Below are 16,575 nucleotides of genomic sequence, written 5' to 3'. Positions count from 1 at the left end.
GATGTAATGCAGAAGATCTGTGATAAGATCTCCTGATACTTTTCTTTCCCTTAAGGAGTTCAGCAGACTCAGAATGGTATTGGAACGGTGGCTCTGGAAAAGGCAGTGTTTAACATTTCTCTCCCCTTTCCTTGCTATTGGTCCGCAGGAGGAAAATAAAGGAAAAAATGCCCTACAAAGTAATACCAACAGTTAAGATTTGGGAAATGGTATGGGAGGGACAGGTTATACACTACTTTCCCTTGCACCATTATTCTTATCCCTGCACCTGTTTTATTTACTTACACAAACATGCATACACACACACACCCATCTCCTCCATGAAGTGTGCTTTGGTTTTGACAAGGTAACCCAGCCCAATATCCCCAGTTCAATGGCCCCAGTACCACAGCTCTGATCTGTATATAGCACTACATGGGAACAGAAGCTACAGTTGTCACATTAGCATTAGAGAGAGGCCCATGTTTTCTGCACTCCTCTAGAGCTCCACTTACATAGCAGAGCCCTCTGAGCATGCAGTGTGGCTACTGACTACTGCTTTCTGTCAAACTGCTATTTTGTCATCAGCATCTGGGATAGGAGGCACAGAATAGCCCTAGTTAGATGTTCAGTGCATGTATAATTGGTGTATAGTGTACACACAGATCTGTATGCATGTACAGTTATTCACACATTATGTTCAACACACGTAAAGCAGTACACTGCCTATCTGCACCCTGCTTTTGAAGGGGCCTGTATTCTGGTTCACTTTGAAAAGGAATCCATGTAGAGTTATTCATACAAAAATAGACAACTGTACGCATATACAACAATGTCTTAACAGAGTAATATTAATAAGGGTTTGATATCTGAAAACATGTAAATCGTCGACTTATTATTTTTCCAACTGTGCCATTGCTTAGGTGACAGCAATACGAGGAGAGACTGAAATTTTTATCATGTGGTGATGGCTTTATTTTTGTACATTTCTCTTCCACCTTTTCATTGCTAAGAAATGAAAAGGTACTCAAAGCAAGCATACAGTACCTAGAAACAATTAATACAAAAGCGCACAACAAAATAACACAATTGCTAAGCAACTTAAATGAGGCAATCACAAGGATTAAGAGAACAGAGGAATCATAAAAATTTCAAAATAAAAGAAACAAAACCAGCAAAATGCAATAGAGCCACATCACTGTAACCAGAAGCATAGATCAAACAGAAGGCAAACTAAATGTGTACCTGAACAAAGGTTTTTTCTATAAACTGTGCAAAACAACCAAGGAGGAAATGAGATGCCTCTTTCTGAGCAGAGAGTTCCATAATCTGGGTGATGCTGCTAGTGCTAGGGATGTGCAAATTGATCAGGGTACAAATTGAATTTGTACCCAATTCTAGCTGATTCAAGCAATTTGGAGACAAAACAAATCACCCCTGTGATCCATTGGCTAGATTCTAATACAAATCGAATCGCGCCTGATTCGATTCGAATCGATTTGAGATTCGGATTCCTCCTATTAATTTCTCCAGATTCCCAGCTTTCATTCTTTTAAAAAGCTAAGCTCTAGCCCTTGTAGAAGTGGAGTTATGGAGCAAAATGTGTGGTCACTATTTGTCAAGTGTTTGGATTCTTTGGTGTATAATAACTGTCCCTCAATGAATCCCTGTGAGGGTTGATTACACACATTCATTTCTTCTATTCATTTTGACTGTCTTTTGGACAGTGGAACATAGAAAGCTGCCATATACTGAGTCAGACTATTGGTCTATCTAGCTCAGTATTATCTTCACAGACTTGCAGCAACTTCTCCAAGGTTGCAGACAGGAATCTCTCTCAGCCCTATCTTGAAGAAGCCAGGGAGGGAACTTGAAACCTTTTGCTCTTCCTAGAGTGGCTTCATCCCCTGAGGGGAATATCTTACAGTGCTCACACTTCTAGTCTCGCATTCATTTGTAACCAGGGTGGACCCTGCTTAGCTAAGGGGACAAGTCATACTTGCTACCACAAGACCAGCTCTCCTCCCATGACAGTGCCAACTGTCAATTGCCATGTGCCAACTACACCCACCTCCCACCGCAAGGCAGTAGGGTACTACTCAGTTTATATTCTAGGATTTTTTCCCAATGTTTAGGCTCTTTGGTGTCTAATAAACTTTTCTCATCATGAACCCCTATGAGGAGTCATTACATACCAACGAGTCTAAACACCTTAAAAATTCCTAAAATATAAACTGAGTACCCAGCTGCTTGTAGTTGGGGGGTAGCTGGTACATGGGATGGCACTAATTCCCCACCCCCACCTGCAAAGCAGTGAGGTCAAAATGAACAGAAGAAATGACGGTGTGTAATAAAGACACCAAAGAATCTAAGCACTTCAAAAATATCTAAAATATAAATTGCGTACCCCAGTGTGTGTGTGAGGGTGTGTGTGTAGTTGACGCATGGTAGTTAACAGTTGGCACTGTCCAGTGATAGTCAAAATAAGCAGAAGAAACGAAGGCATGTAATGAATCCTCACAGGGATTTGTTATGAGGAAAAGTTATTAGACACCAAAAAATCTAAACATTTCAATATTGCTAAAAATTAAAATGAGCACCCCACTTCCTTGCAGGTGGGGTGTAGTTGGCACATGGCAGTTGACAGTTGGCACTGTCCAGTGACAGTCAAAATGAACAGAAGAAATGAAGGTGTGCAATGAATCCTCATGGGGATTCATTATGAGGGAAAGTTATTATATACCAAAGAATCTTAACACTAGAAAAATAATGCCTGCACGTTTTGCTCCATAATTCCACTTCTACAAAGGCTAGAGCTTAGCTTTAAAAAAAAATCAACAAAGTGTCCCACTGCCTGAAATTTGGGTGGTAGGTGGCACCCATGGGGACCTACCTACCACCCAAATTTGGTGCCCCTAGGACCTTGTTTAGAGGTCCAAATAAATCCAAATCAAATCAAAGCAAAGCATATACAAATCAAATCTGGGGTGATGGGGGGTAGATTTGGACATAAACAAATCAGGGGTGATTTGTTTTGGGCACAAATAGAATAAAAAAAATCAATTTGTGCATATCCCTAGATGCTGCCAAGAAGGCTTTTTCCTTTGTTCTTCCCAACCATAATTTAGTTGGTCTCAGGATCCTTAGAATGGCCCTCAGTTGATTATAGGGAACAAGCATATATGGGTGAAGGTGGTCCTTTGGGAATCTAGTAGGACTGTGCACAGTCTGAATTATTAGCCTGATCCTGGACATACTTGCATTGTTAGCCTACTTTCCATTAGGATTATGAGATCACCCGGCATTCTGTGTGTGTCTGTCCATGTGTCCCGCCCCCCCCCCCCAACAATGTAATGCCTGGATCAACATGAACCAAACTAGGTACAGTTGTAGGGACACCTCAACAGCGTAGTTTGTGATTATGTCATCCACCCCGATCCAAGATGGCGGGCACGTAAACTTTAGAGACGCAAGTGGGCTAACTTGTGAACCACATAACTGATTTGAACAAAATGTGTTACAGCTGTAAGGACACATAGGGATGCCCCAATGACATAGTTTGTGATGATGTCATCCACACCAATTCAAGATGGTGGACACATAAACTTTTGAGGCACAACTGGGCTAACTTGTAAACCACTTAATCGATTTGAACCAAATTTGGTACAACTGTAGGGACACATAGGGACACGTCAATGGTGATGTCATCCACCCCTATCCGAGATGGTGGTCGTGTAAACTTTTGAGGCATAAGTGCACTAATTTGTGGACTGTCTAACCCATTTGAGCCAAATTGGGTACAGTTCCAGTGAGTGACACATAGGGACACCTCAGTGGCATAGTTAGTGATGATGTCATCCACCATGATCCAAGATGGCGGATGCATGAACATTTGAAGTGCAAGAGATCTAACTTGTGTATCTCTATCTGAACCAAATTTAGTCCAGTTGTAGAGACAGTGAAAGGAAAGTAGGCTGATTAGTTCTTACTAGAACAACTTGTGTTAATGATGTAGAGATGGTCAGGACCTCATAGAGTGCCTCGCTTCATTCCTTGGTACATTCCTCTGGGAACAGCAATATCACTTCAGGCTCCACTGCTGATGTTCACAGAGGTGCAGCATTTTCTGCTGAAGAAAGAAAAAGATTGTACCTGCTGCCACCCATACTGATAAGTCCTTCAAAACTTATGTTAGAATGTTGTGGGTCCCAACAGAGTAGACCCGATTTTTCACCCCTGAACCCCCCCAGGCTCCCCCAAATTCTCCATAATCCGATGCATTCACAGTAAATTCTTCATAACTATAGAACTCTCCTTCCCTGGAGATTCATCACAATATGATCCTAAATATGATCAAGTGTAGTATAAATCCTCTATTACCTGTAGAAGCATTGCAGGATCATTGATAACTGACAGCCATATGTTGACCTCATTCAGGCGTACACATTAACCACAGTTAACACTAACCCGAGTTATAATTCCTAACTCCAATTTGCTCTGCCGATGTACAGCTAGCCGCAGTTAGGTTAACTGGGGTAGGAGAGGGGAGCCCCTCTCTACCGCTCAGCCTTCCAGCCCGATCCCAGGCAACACTGCGGCCAGACTGTGGTCAAAGCATCACCATATCAGCCGCTCGGCCACGATTGGCTACAATCTCCAGCGAGGCATGCTGAGCAAGATCATGCATTTTCAGAGTGTCCCGCCCTGGAGGCCTATTGAAAAATAGGGGGGAAACACCCAACTTCGCTCTGCCCAAATCCCTCTGCAGCCTTGCACGTACCCCAGAGAACATCCCCACATCCCATGTGCCATAGCCTGGCCATGCACACAGGACTGTGAGATTTAGGGAGAAGGGGCTGGGGCCCCCTTCCCCACTCTTTCTTGGTGAAAAACAGGACTTGGCTGATCTGAAATCCCTTCAGGGGGGTGTGCCTTCCAGACCCAGCAAGAAATACCCCCACACAAACGCTTTGCAGGGATGGTGTGGGATGCGGAGCAGACCTTTCCAGCCTTTCGAAACTTCCCGGGCCAGGCCATATGTAGATCTGGAGGTGCAATGATTCCCGGGAGAGCCCCATTTTCCAGCCACCCTGGGATGGGTGGAAATCTCCCATCCCAGGTTAGGGTGCACATCTCCACATTGGCAGGTGGGTTGGCAAGATGCAGAGTTTGACAGTGGCTTGGCAGCAATCGCCGAGACCAGAAGAGCACTTGCCCGAGTGCCTGTTCCCAAAGCTTTCCTGCATGGAGCTTCCTCCTTCGCTCCCCTTGGTCTGCCACTCTCATGAGAGAACAGTTCTTGGGGTTATGGGCTAACATTCCAGTACGCAATGAGAGCACCAACTTGTACAACATGAGTCCCAACTCGTATATTGTGCAATCGTGCCCCACAGACAGTTCTTCTCATGAGGAAGACTATGGGAGCAAATCTTCCCACCCAGGGAAGGGGCTGCCCCCCCCAACCCACCCTTTTTGTGTGAAAAAATAGAACTTGGCTGCTCCAGCTCTCCTGCTTGGGCCTGCCTTTGGCCTTCCCTATCTTGGCTCCATGATGGAGTACCCTGCTTGTGCTTCCACTTGGGGTGTTGGTGCTTGTGGACACCCATGACTGCTTCCCCTGAGTGGCTTGACAAGCTGGCCAGTCCAGGATGCCGCCACATCTATGAGTGCAGTAAGGAAATATGCACTTCACTTCAGTTAGGGCAGAGTCTGCCTTCGGGCATAAGAGTTTGGTGGCAAAACGGCTGTTGTCAGCAGCAAACCTTAGAGAAAATCTCAGGTCCAAATCGGAGATGGGGGGGGGCGGGTTTCCACTAGAGAGGTGCCACTTTTGGTTCCCTGGTGGTTAAGTGGGTGGCTCAGCTCATGAGCTTGCTGACCACAGGTGGGGTTCACACCTTAGCAGGCACAGGCAAACGCATATCCCCAGTAGACTGGCCCTCTCATGAGAGTGTTAGCCTACTGGGCAGCAAGCTGTTTGCAGTGGCTTAGTGATGGGTCTGGCTGGAGTGCCCTGACAGGGTCTCCCCTCGCAACATCTTCCTGGTCATAGTGGGGCAGAGCCCCCAGCATCCTTTGCCCTGGCCCATCTGCATATCCTGTTCTAGAGAATGTGGGTTCTCCCCTCCCCTCCCACAATGACAGTGGGATTCCATCTCCCCCCCCCATTTGTGTGAAAGCACCAATTTGTGTGGTGCTTTCCGGGAGCTGGCCCGCTGGTGGGGGGCAACGGTGTAATGGCTGGCAGAAGCAGGGCTGGCATTGCAGGACATTTAAAGGGCTTTCAGTACATTTTCCCTGCCAAGGGCGGGCACCAGGGTGGGACACTCTGAAAATGCACCTGGTTCACAAGATCTAAGAGAGCCTACAGAACTTTTCATTTTTTATTCTGAAGTTTAGTCTGTATGTGTTGTATACTTGGTTATTGGTCACAGACTATAATAAAGAACTTGACATTTCTGATAGTTTTTGTGCAGTTGAAAACTGGTTTTTGGCCTACAATTGTTTCTTTGAGCCTTTTTTCCTCCCTTTGCCAATCATAGCACTTCTGTTGGACTCCCAAAATTATCCTGTACCTGTATCCTTAACATCTCTGTCATTCTTTCCTAATCAGTGAGTTTCAGAAGGATGGAGAATATCCTCACACACATTTCCCGTTTGCCCTCAATCAAACAATTTAGTTTAACTTTTATTTTTTTTTTTTTAAGCTAGATCTTACTCAGTGTTTAACAAATAATCTGAGTGGCATACCTAGTACATTGCCTTTAAAAGTGCTGTTCTGGAGAATCTCTGGCAGTTAGCAGCATAACAGTCATAACACCTAAATTTCCTAGCTGCTCAGTCAATATTTTGTATCTGTTCTGTCCTAGTTACCTGTTCCAGTGCTGTGCCAAAGTCATCCAGTGATGTACCCTTCCTCCTGAGGAGTGCTTCCCCAACTCTCTGGGGATCTTATAGTCTCTGAGTAAACTTTTGCTGGATTCATTAGGCTTTTCATGAAATCAATGTGTTTCTCTTGCAGTAATAGTCAGTGCCTGTGCTGTTGCTTTATGTAACTCCTTTAGGTTAAATATTCTCCTCCAGGCCTGCATGTGACTCACATTAAGTTTAATGGAAAATGTATGTATGTGCACCAAACAGAACAAGGAAAATTGAGAGGCCCTTTATTTAAATAGAATACAGTGCAGGGCTCCTCAGCTTCAGTCCTCCTGCAGATGTTGGCCTACAGCTCTCATCATCCCTGACTATTAGCCACTGTGGCTGGGGATTCTGGGAGCTGCTGACAGGTTGCAGTAGAGTAGCCCTGTAATTGTAAGTGTGTGTGTCAAAATCTCCCTTGAGTGTTGAGTGTTCAACCATAACTTAAGACTTATATGGTATTTACTTCATTATTATTTTAGTCATTTTTTTTCCTTTTAGTCTTTCCCCCCCTTGTATCACAACTCTGGCTGTTGTCCAACTGTGCCAGCCCATCTGAAACCTCTGCAGGATGAAAGGGGAAGGGGCCTCTGCAGCACAATACATCAATGCCAAATGCTTGAACTAGCTCCTTGACTTCAAATCACACTGTCAAACATGGAAGGACATATGTGTCCTACCTACATTTTCTTATGCATCCAGGGAATCCTGTTCACACCCCTCAAGGGCAGCCACCAAGGGCCCATCCTATATTGTCAGACATTGCGCTGGGCATGCACAGTGGCGTCTTCACACATATACATGTTTCTGTGTGAATGACTGGGTATGTGTTCAATTAAAAAGTGAACAAGAGTGCATGTTCCCTCAAATGCAGAGGACAAATAGGAAGTGTACTGCTGTACATGCACTGAATATAATGTGTGCATAACTGTGTGCACATATAGACCTGTATGTGCATATGTTGTACGCATAAGTTATGTTCAATGCACACACAGTGTGAAGAAAGCTTTAGAGTGGTGGGAATTGCTGCATCATGTGACTTTCCTGTACTGCTCTGGCGATATCCAAAGCCCCAGCATTGCTGCTGCTTGTTCTGGTGTTGCCCCTCTTGGGAGTTGGAGCAACATTGGCATGTAAAGAAGTCTCAAAAGCTTCTGGAATTACTGGTGCAGCATGGGAAGAGGACTCTGCAGCAGCTCCCATAGCAATAACCTAAGGCTGGAAATTGTCAGAAGAATCTTTTTCTACGTGGCTTTGTTTTCCAGACAGAGTGTGCAAGTGTTATAGTCGAGACGCACTCAGTATATGCATCGTGCAATGGGACATGAGAGAGAAGCTAGTCTCCGACATACGTTGGACATAGGACCCAGTTCATTTAAGTTTTGTAAATTTCAGAAGAAAAACCCGGCACACTGAACTTTGCCTTTTAGATAATTGAATCCAAGCTAACATGTGGTGAGTGCTCTCAGATAATAAATAGCCATTCTGTGGCTTTTAGTAATTCAGCTGCAAGTTAGCAGGTAGCCCAGCATATTAACTGGGTTGGGTCAGCTCTAAATCATAATTTATACATATGGAAATGCAAACATAGCAAGATTACTAGAGCACTACAAATCTTGTACTACTTGATACCTGGGCTTTATTTCCATTAAAAATGCTATAGCAGAATCTTTCTGTTTGCATTTGTTTAAAATAATGTATTATAAAGAGAAAATTGATGCCTCACACTGAAAGATGCAGACCTCAACACAAAGCTTACCCTAAAGAGCAGGTCACAAATATCAATCTTCTCCTGAAGCAGCATGCATCAATAAAGGACCAAAAAGTAACATTGTCGCCAGCTGTGCACCCCCTTTTGTCACTGCTGACCTCCATAAGGAGATGCTCTATCAAACTAAAATCAAATGAAAATAAGTCAAGAGCAAAGGACTAGAGAAAAGGTTATCTCCCTGCTTCACCCCTTGCATTTAAAACACAGTCATATAAATCCAAAGGGGGTGGGGGGGAGTGGGCTTTGATATTGTGATGCAACATTTCGACTTTAATGGTTATGCATGCTTTTGATCAGCTGAATAAAAATGAACTAGTAATAGAGTTATGAGAATGCAGAGCCTGTGAGTGATCACCTCTCATCTGAATCTCTATAACCCAAACCTTCATTTTTGCATAAGGTACACAGTCATGCTTTTAATAGGTGCTTTTACCATTCAAGGTGTCCCAGTGAAAAGCATAGCGATAAAATGTACTGGGTTTTCTATTCTTCCAATAAATTTCATTTTGTACTGATTTTAGTCCATTACCTTTGGTTTCCATAGCTTGGATCCTACCTTCCTGTTGTGCTGCCTTTCCCCTCAGTCATATTTTGTTCCTATGAAGATTTTGCTAGATGTAACTATTTAAAACTCTGTCAAAAGTTGGACAAAATAGGTCATCCATGAGATCCAGATAGGTAGATGGAATTGTACATATGAACCACCTAGAGCCTCTGGAGTCAGGCAGTATATAAATTAAATTAAATTTAATTGATTAATCAAAACCATTTAGTTTATTAACCATCTTGGAGTAGGCTACTTTTCTGATACCTTAATTTTCTCACTGTTTATCCATATATTTTATAAATTGAAACTGTGTGTATTCTGGATCAACTCAATTACACTTTGTTGACTAAAAATTAATCATTATGAAATGAGCATTCTGAGATGCAAAGTTAACCAACATGGGGGTGGGCGGTTAGGAAGCTAACTCCAAAGAGCTGTCCCCATGCTGAATATGGTCTCATATACAACAGGTGAGTTCACACAGTCATTATTAGCATAGAAGAAGCCTTCTGCCATAGTTCAGGAGCTACTCATGTTCCCATTTTCTGATTTTGAGTTAAAACAAGGTCAGAAGCACCAGTGGTGATCAGTTATTAAGCAGCAGCTAGGTTGGCGGGCTTTTCCTCCTACCTTGTTAAATAGCAATACGGTAGCAATAGCACTTACATTTATATACCGCTCTATAGCTGGAAGCTCTCTAAGCGGTTTACAATGATTTAGCATATTGCCCCCCAACATTCTGGGTACTCATTTTACCGACCTCGGAAGGATGGAAGGCTGAGTCAACCTTGAGCCCTTGGTCAGGATCAAACTTGCAACCTTCTGGTTACAGGGCAGCAGTTTTACCACTGCGCCACCAGGGGCTCCTGGATACAGCTGCTAGGACCTAAGACCTGGATACAGCTGCTAGGTAGGAGGGAGCCCTCCAGCCAAGCTGCTGCTTAGCACATGATGACTGCCAGAGCCACCAGCCTTGGTTTTAACCAACAAACTATCAGAATGCATACAGCTCCTGGACTAGGGGAGGAGACATCTCCTACCCTATTAATAATAGTGGAAAAGCCTAGCATAACAGAGTCCTGAGCACTCGCATTTCTTTTAAAAATAAATTTAAACAGTTTTTACCCATCATGATAGAAGCGGAAGTCCTCAAGACAGTATTATGATATGGCCTCTAATTCACTCTCACTCACACACATTCTGTCTCTCTCAGTTGATTCCTTCACTCTGGAAAACTACTGGCTGATTTCTTATCTCCCTTTTCGGGGAGCAAAGAATGCTGGGTGGTATCTGAACTTTGGAGTGATTATATGAATTATCTTGACCCATTTAAATCTGACTTCTGGTCTTTCTGGTCTGATCTACATGTGGAACTCAATGGGGGAGGCATTCTGCTGGACCTGTCAGTGGCATTTCATACCATTCTCCATGGTATCCTTCTGGGCTGGGCCTTAGATTCACTAGCTGACATCCAGGCTAACCAAGTGCTTGCACAAACATATGCTAGTGTAAGGCTGTTGTGCTAGCTAATTGAGCTAAGTCTGGAACTTCTGTTCCAGATTAGTGTTGCACTAGTTCAAACTTGTTTGTGCTTGTACAATATGCACAACCTGTGGAAAGCCTCGTATGTTTTGCAGGGAACATTTGCACAGTATTGCAAGAGTGCAATTTTGAATTTCTTCATGAAACTATTTGTTGTCTTGCATTAGTGCAGCTTTGTTACAAAAGCACTTTGTTAGTTTGGTTGTCAGACACTATGTTGTGCTAGTTCCAGTCATATCTGGAGGACGGGGTCCAGAATGCTTGACCTGTAAGACTTTGCATGAAACTGCTCAGGGAAATTATCTAGAAATTTGTTTTTGGTTTTTGCTAATATTGTGGATGACCCCAGCTTGATCTAACGGTATTGTCTAATCCTAAAGAGTCAGTGGATGTTAGGAACTAATAGCTGGAAGTAGTGATGAGCTATATGTGTGCTAACAATCTGACCACATGTCCAATAAAGCTCAGGATGAAAAGAGAAAGGGGAGGTGAGGAATATGTGAACTGTTCCCAAATAATCAGTTGTAAAAGAAGGTGCAGTTATAAAGCAGACAGTTTTAAAAAGTACTTTAAAACAAATATCTTCCTGGCCCTGATGTTCATTTTCTTTATTTAAAAGAAATTAATTGCAAAGTAACTTTTTGTAGTCAGAATCTTATCACTGGTGTTATGGAACTATTAGAGCAGAGAGTGTGGGCGACTTCTTCATTAAGCCATAAAAATCAATCTGCATCTTTCCTCCCTGCAGTTAACTGAGCAATGTGACAGAAGATGGAGAAAAAGAGCCATGTCAAATACTGACAAATAGCAGAGGGGAACAAACCTCCTGGCCTCATTAGAAAAATGACAATTTGTTCTCATAAGAACATATCTGCCTACTTTCCTTTTACTATCCCTACAACTAAGGATGTGCACAAAACCGGTTTTCCCAATTCAGAATTGGGCTCCAACCGAACTGGGCAAGTTCAGTTTTGGCACCCCAAACGAGGGGCTTAGCTCAGCTTGAATTTGACCAGGTTTAGGCTCAGTTTGGGGGTGCCAGGGACTTCTTTTTTAAAAAAATGGTGGACTTAGCACCTCTGGGGCCCTTGGGGGGGTGCTTCTGGTGGCCTCCGGGGGGGAGGTCTGCAGCATTTCCCCCTGCCTCCGGCATCCTCCCAGTATTCTAAGGGCCACATCAGTACATTTCTGGGCTGTTCCAGGCCTTTCTGAGGTGGCGATGGCCATTTTGGAGGCTGACATGCATGCGCCCTGGCTATTTGCATGGCCATTATCTGGCCACGCAAATGGCCAGGGTGCTCGTGTAGTGGCTTCCAAAATGGTTGCCACCACCTTAGAAAAGCCCGGAAATTGGCCAAAATGACCCTTAGAAGACCATGGGGAGGCTATCAGGGGAGGGGGAACTTCTGGATACCCCCGCACACACAGCCGCGGCAGCACCAGCCCCTGCTCGAGGCTGCTGAACCTGGCAGCAAGGGAAAAAATGTTTTAAAACTATAGAGCCCCCAAGCCAGGGGGTGTCACCCATATCTGGGTGTCATCAGCATATTGTTAACACCCTGCACAAAACCTCCTGATTATTTCTCCCTGTGGTTTCATGTAGATTTTAAAGAGCATTGGAGACAGTATGGAGCCTTGTGGAACTCCACACTTCAGCACTTGCTTTGCAGAGCAGCAATCTCCAAGTGACACCATCTGAAATCTACCAGAGAGATAGGAGTGGAACCGGTGTAAAACAGTGTCCTCCAATTCCACCTCCCTCAGGCAATCCAGAAGGATGCCATGGCTGATGGTATAAAAATATTGTTGATAGCCAATTGGAGATCATCCCATCAGGCCAACCAAGGCAGTCTCAACCCATAGCCCACTCGAAAGCCAGTTTAAAATGAGTCTAGATTTGTATCACCCCAAACTGCCTAGAGCTAAGAGGACACCACCCGCTCAATCACCTTGCCCAACCATGGAAGATTAGAAATGGGTCTGTAATTAGCTAGCTCCAAGGGATCCAATACAGGTTTCTTCAAATAAGGTCTAATAATAGCCTCCTTAAGACAAGGAGGAATCTTCCTGCCCTCCATCACAGAAGCATTTATAATATTTACCAGACCCTCTCTGATAATATGATTACCAGATGAGATAAGCCAATTTGGGCAATGGGCAAGAGAACAAGTTGTAGAACACACAGCCCAAATCAGTTTGTCACAAACTGAAAGTGATCCAATCTTATCCTATAAGAGGAGTTGCTAGACACCTCCACAATAGACTGCAATAACTGTGGGATTCAGTTTGGCCCGAATATGAGAGATTTTATCCGCAAAAAAGGCATTGAAGATGTCACAGTGATGGAACATTCAAGGAGGAGGGGGCATATGCTAGCCCCCTCATGAGCCCCCTCAAGCCCCCTTCTCCAACGTTGCAGGCAGGAATCTCTCTCAGCCCTATCTTGGAGAAGCCAGGGAGGGAACTTCAAACCTTCTGTGCTTCCCAGAGCAGCTCCATCCCCTGAGGGAAATAACTTACAGTGCTCACATGTGGTCTTCCATTCAAATGCAACCAGGGCAGACTCTGCTTAGCTAAGGGGACAAGTCATGCTTGCTACCACAAGACCATCTTCTTCAGTTGAGCTCAGGGTGGGTGGCATACATTGATCCCTCCATTTTATCCTTACAACAGCCCTGCGAGGTAGCTTTGGTTAAGGAAGAATGACTAGCCCAAGGTCACCCAGGCTCTGTTTCATGGCTGATTAGGAATGTGCAGTTTGCTCTTGTCAGTAGCATTCCACTCTTGCCATTTGTTTACTTTTTTTTCTTTGCAAGGAAAACATGTATGCTTGTGTGCATTAAAATACCCGCTTTTTGTTAATGGAAAGCTCAGCAGTTAAATGTAACCCACAATCACATCATCTTTGCTCTTAGTTAGAGCATTTGATAGATTAGCTGGAGATTCTGTATAATTTGTGTCTGTTAAAGCACTGAACAATGCCCACCTGTTAACTTCAGGTAAACAGACCTTCCAGCTAATCTTTCACATGCACAATCACATGATCAAATAAAAGGAAAGAAATTGTTTGGAAATTTTGTCCTTTGCACACACAATACATTCTCTCCCTGGGGCTATTTCCTTTTACTGGTTTACAGATATGCAAATAGCATGGAATGGTCTTTTAAGTGTCTCTCAGTAGAGCTGAATAGCCAGTTACCTACAGCTGCATTTGAATGTGATTTCCTGATGTGGTTCATGGTGAAATTGCCATAGTGGCTTGGCCTCTTCTGGCATTAATTACGCTGCTCTCAGGAGAACAGTTTTCCCTGTGTGAATTTCTCAGCAGGGAATTTCCAAGGACAATAAAGGAGCTTAAATTGAACTGCTGTGTTTGCCATTAACTTAAAATTTCCAAAGTTTTCATGCTCACAATTGTTTGTGTGCATGGGTTGCCTGCAAGGGAAACAAAATTTATTTGAACAAGTGGAAGAAAGTATGTGTGCAATTTTGATATTGAATCCTAAAACTCAGAGTGGAACATGGGGCACCACCAAAACTAACACCCTAGAATCTTGGAAATCTATCCACCCCTAGGCTCCTCCAGTAAAAGCAGCCCAATGAATGTCTATTTAAATGTCTAATAACTAGGAACTCCTTTTCTGGGAGTCATATAGGACAAATTAGACCCAGTCCTATGGACACATGCTGGGGAGTGCATCCTACTAAACTTAATGGAACTTGCTCCTAAGTAAACATGAATCATGCTGTAAACATAAATACTTCAGTTTTTTTACAGCTTTGTAAGGTGTATTCTTAATAGTCTATTCACCCAAACTTGATCTTAGACATTAGATGAATACATATAAAGAACAAGCAACCACAAATTTGGCAAGAACACTTAATCTGCATATGAAAGTACAAGGAAATCAGCTGTAATGGTTATCTGTTCTCTTTTCCTCTGAAATCTAGTGTAGAGGAATAGGCTGTACAGTTTGAGACTGAGTATTTTAAAACGACCCAATTTTAAGCACATATCAATACATGTATTGTTAAACATTTTAGAATTGTGTGTTTTCTTTGATTTTGATATGTTAATGGTTTTTAACTCTCCTCCCTGCAAGGGTTGAAAATCTTAATTTTTCAAAAATAGGAAAGGGGCCAAGCTACATGTTTATTTTTTCCAGCATTTAATCATATTTTTCTTTCTTTGCAGCTTCCTAATTAAGTGAATTCAAGTGGGATTTGCATAAGGCTAATGTTTCCTCTGAAGATAAGCAGCTGCTGATAGTATCTGCTTACCAACATTACATTTCTTCAAGAGTCTGCATTTGGTTCGTCTGCTTATTGCGATAAATGATGGTGTTTATGTGAAGAAGAAAATTTTGTTTTGTACCTTCTTACCAAATGCTTCATCTAATTTATAATGCATCCTAAATATTGAGTATCTAAATGGAAGATATGATGAACTGGCATAAGGGTGGGTTGTGCTTTATGGTCCGAATTTCAAAAAAGTTAACTTTAGTAGCAATGTTTTGTTGTTGTATCACAGTTGTATAGACTTAAGTGGAAAAAATACAAGCCATTCAAGATTTTAAAAGTGTAGCCCTGTGGCACATGGTAATGTAAAATAAATTAGTGTGGTTCCACTTTACCTAATAAAGGAAACAAAAACTGAGTATGTTTTGAAGACTTTAATAGTGATTTGTTAGCATACACTGTACTTACTTGAATTTATATTCTTAAAGACTAAAGAGGGCTTTATTATTAAATCACCAAAAAGAGAATTCCAAAGGTTCTTGGGATTAATTTCAATGCAATATCAACAAGTGTCTAGTGTCTTCAGTTTGAAGCCTACTCTGGGAACAGCACAAGCAGATTCAGAGAGGTAAGCAAGCTGTTCTACACAAAACAGGACATTTTTTTTCTTCAAACAAACTAACAGGAGGAGGGGAGATTTTGAGCAGCTTGTTTCTCTTTAAGGGAGAAGTCCGTGTGTGTGTGTCTGTGTCTGTGTCTGTGTTTGTTTTTTGCCAGGGCTAGAATTTGCCAGGGCTTACTTTGGGGGCTCTGTGGCATTTAGTTGCTTCTCTCTGCCTGGAGAGGGACGGGGGGGGGGGAGTCAGCTAGGTTTGTAGAGAGTCACATCTGGAAGGAGGATATCAGTCTGAAGAAGAGGGAATTGCTCCTTTAGAAGGGACCCCTTCTGTGGATGATGAGCCCATATCCTCTCACACAGGGGATACTCATCCGGGGGTCGGAGGCCTCTTTGTAGTGGGCGATTTACTCATTAGAGATATAGAGAAATGGGTCTCTGACCCATGTGTAGACTGTACAGTGACTTGCCTGCCTGGTGCAAAGGTTGCGGACATCACATGGCATCTAAATAGGCTGTTAGGCAGTGCTGGGGAGGAGCCTGCTGTCATGGTGCACGTTGGTACCAAGACTGTTGGGAAATGTAGTCAGGAAGTCATGGAAGCCAAATTTAGGCTGTAGGTAGCATGTTGAAGTCCAGGACCCTCAAAGTACATTCTTAGAAATCATATCTGTTCTACACGCAGTATCAGTGAGACAGGCAGAGTTGAGGGGTCTCAGTGCATGGATGAGACGGTCCCGGGAGGAGGGGTGTAGATTTGTTAGGGACTGGGATACATTTTGGGGCAAGCAAAGCCTATACAAAAGGGGCTGCACTTGAACCAAGATGGAACCAGAATGCTGGCGCTTAAATCAAAAAAGTCGCAGAGCAGCTTTTAAAATGACACCTGGGGAATAGCCAATGGGAGCTGGGCAGTATCTGATTCAGCACATGCCATCCCTTAAGGTGTGAGGGTGTAAAAGA

At 43.2% G+C, this 16,575-nt stretch overlaps 1 protein-coding gene across 2 annotated transcripts in view; it reads left to right on the top strand.

Moving 5' to 3' along the window:
- Positions 1-15,414, top strand: part of TUSC3 (tumor suppressor candidate 3) — a 204,089-nt gene extending 188,675 nt beyond the window's left edge. For both annotated transcript variants that reach the window (XM_053257292.1, XM_053257293.1), the window contains one exon: positions 14,953-15,414. In XM_053257292.1, coding sequence (XP_053113267.1) covers positions 14,953-14,968 — 16 coding nt within the window. In that variant the 3' untranslated portion in view covers positions 14,969-15,414. The remainder of the gene's footprint in view (positions 1-14,952) is intronic.
- Positions 15,415-16,575: the final 1,161 nt, after the last annotated feature.

Source organism: Hemicordylus capensis, chromosome 5 (genome assembly GCF_027244095.1).
Source record: "Hemicordylus capensis ecotype Gifberg chromosome 5, rHemCap1.1.pri, whole genome shotgun sequence".
NCBI lineage: Eukaryota > Metazoa > Chordata > Lepidosauria > Squamata > Cordylidae > Hemicordylus > Hemicordylus capensis.
The sequence above is the reverse complement of the archived record's forward strand: the minus strand, read 5'-3'. Positions and strand labels throughout refer to the sequence as shown.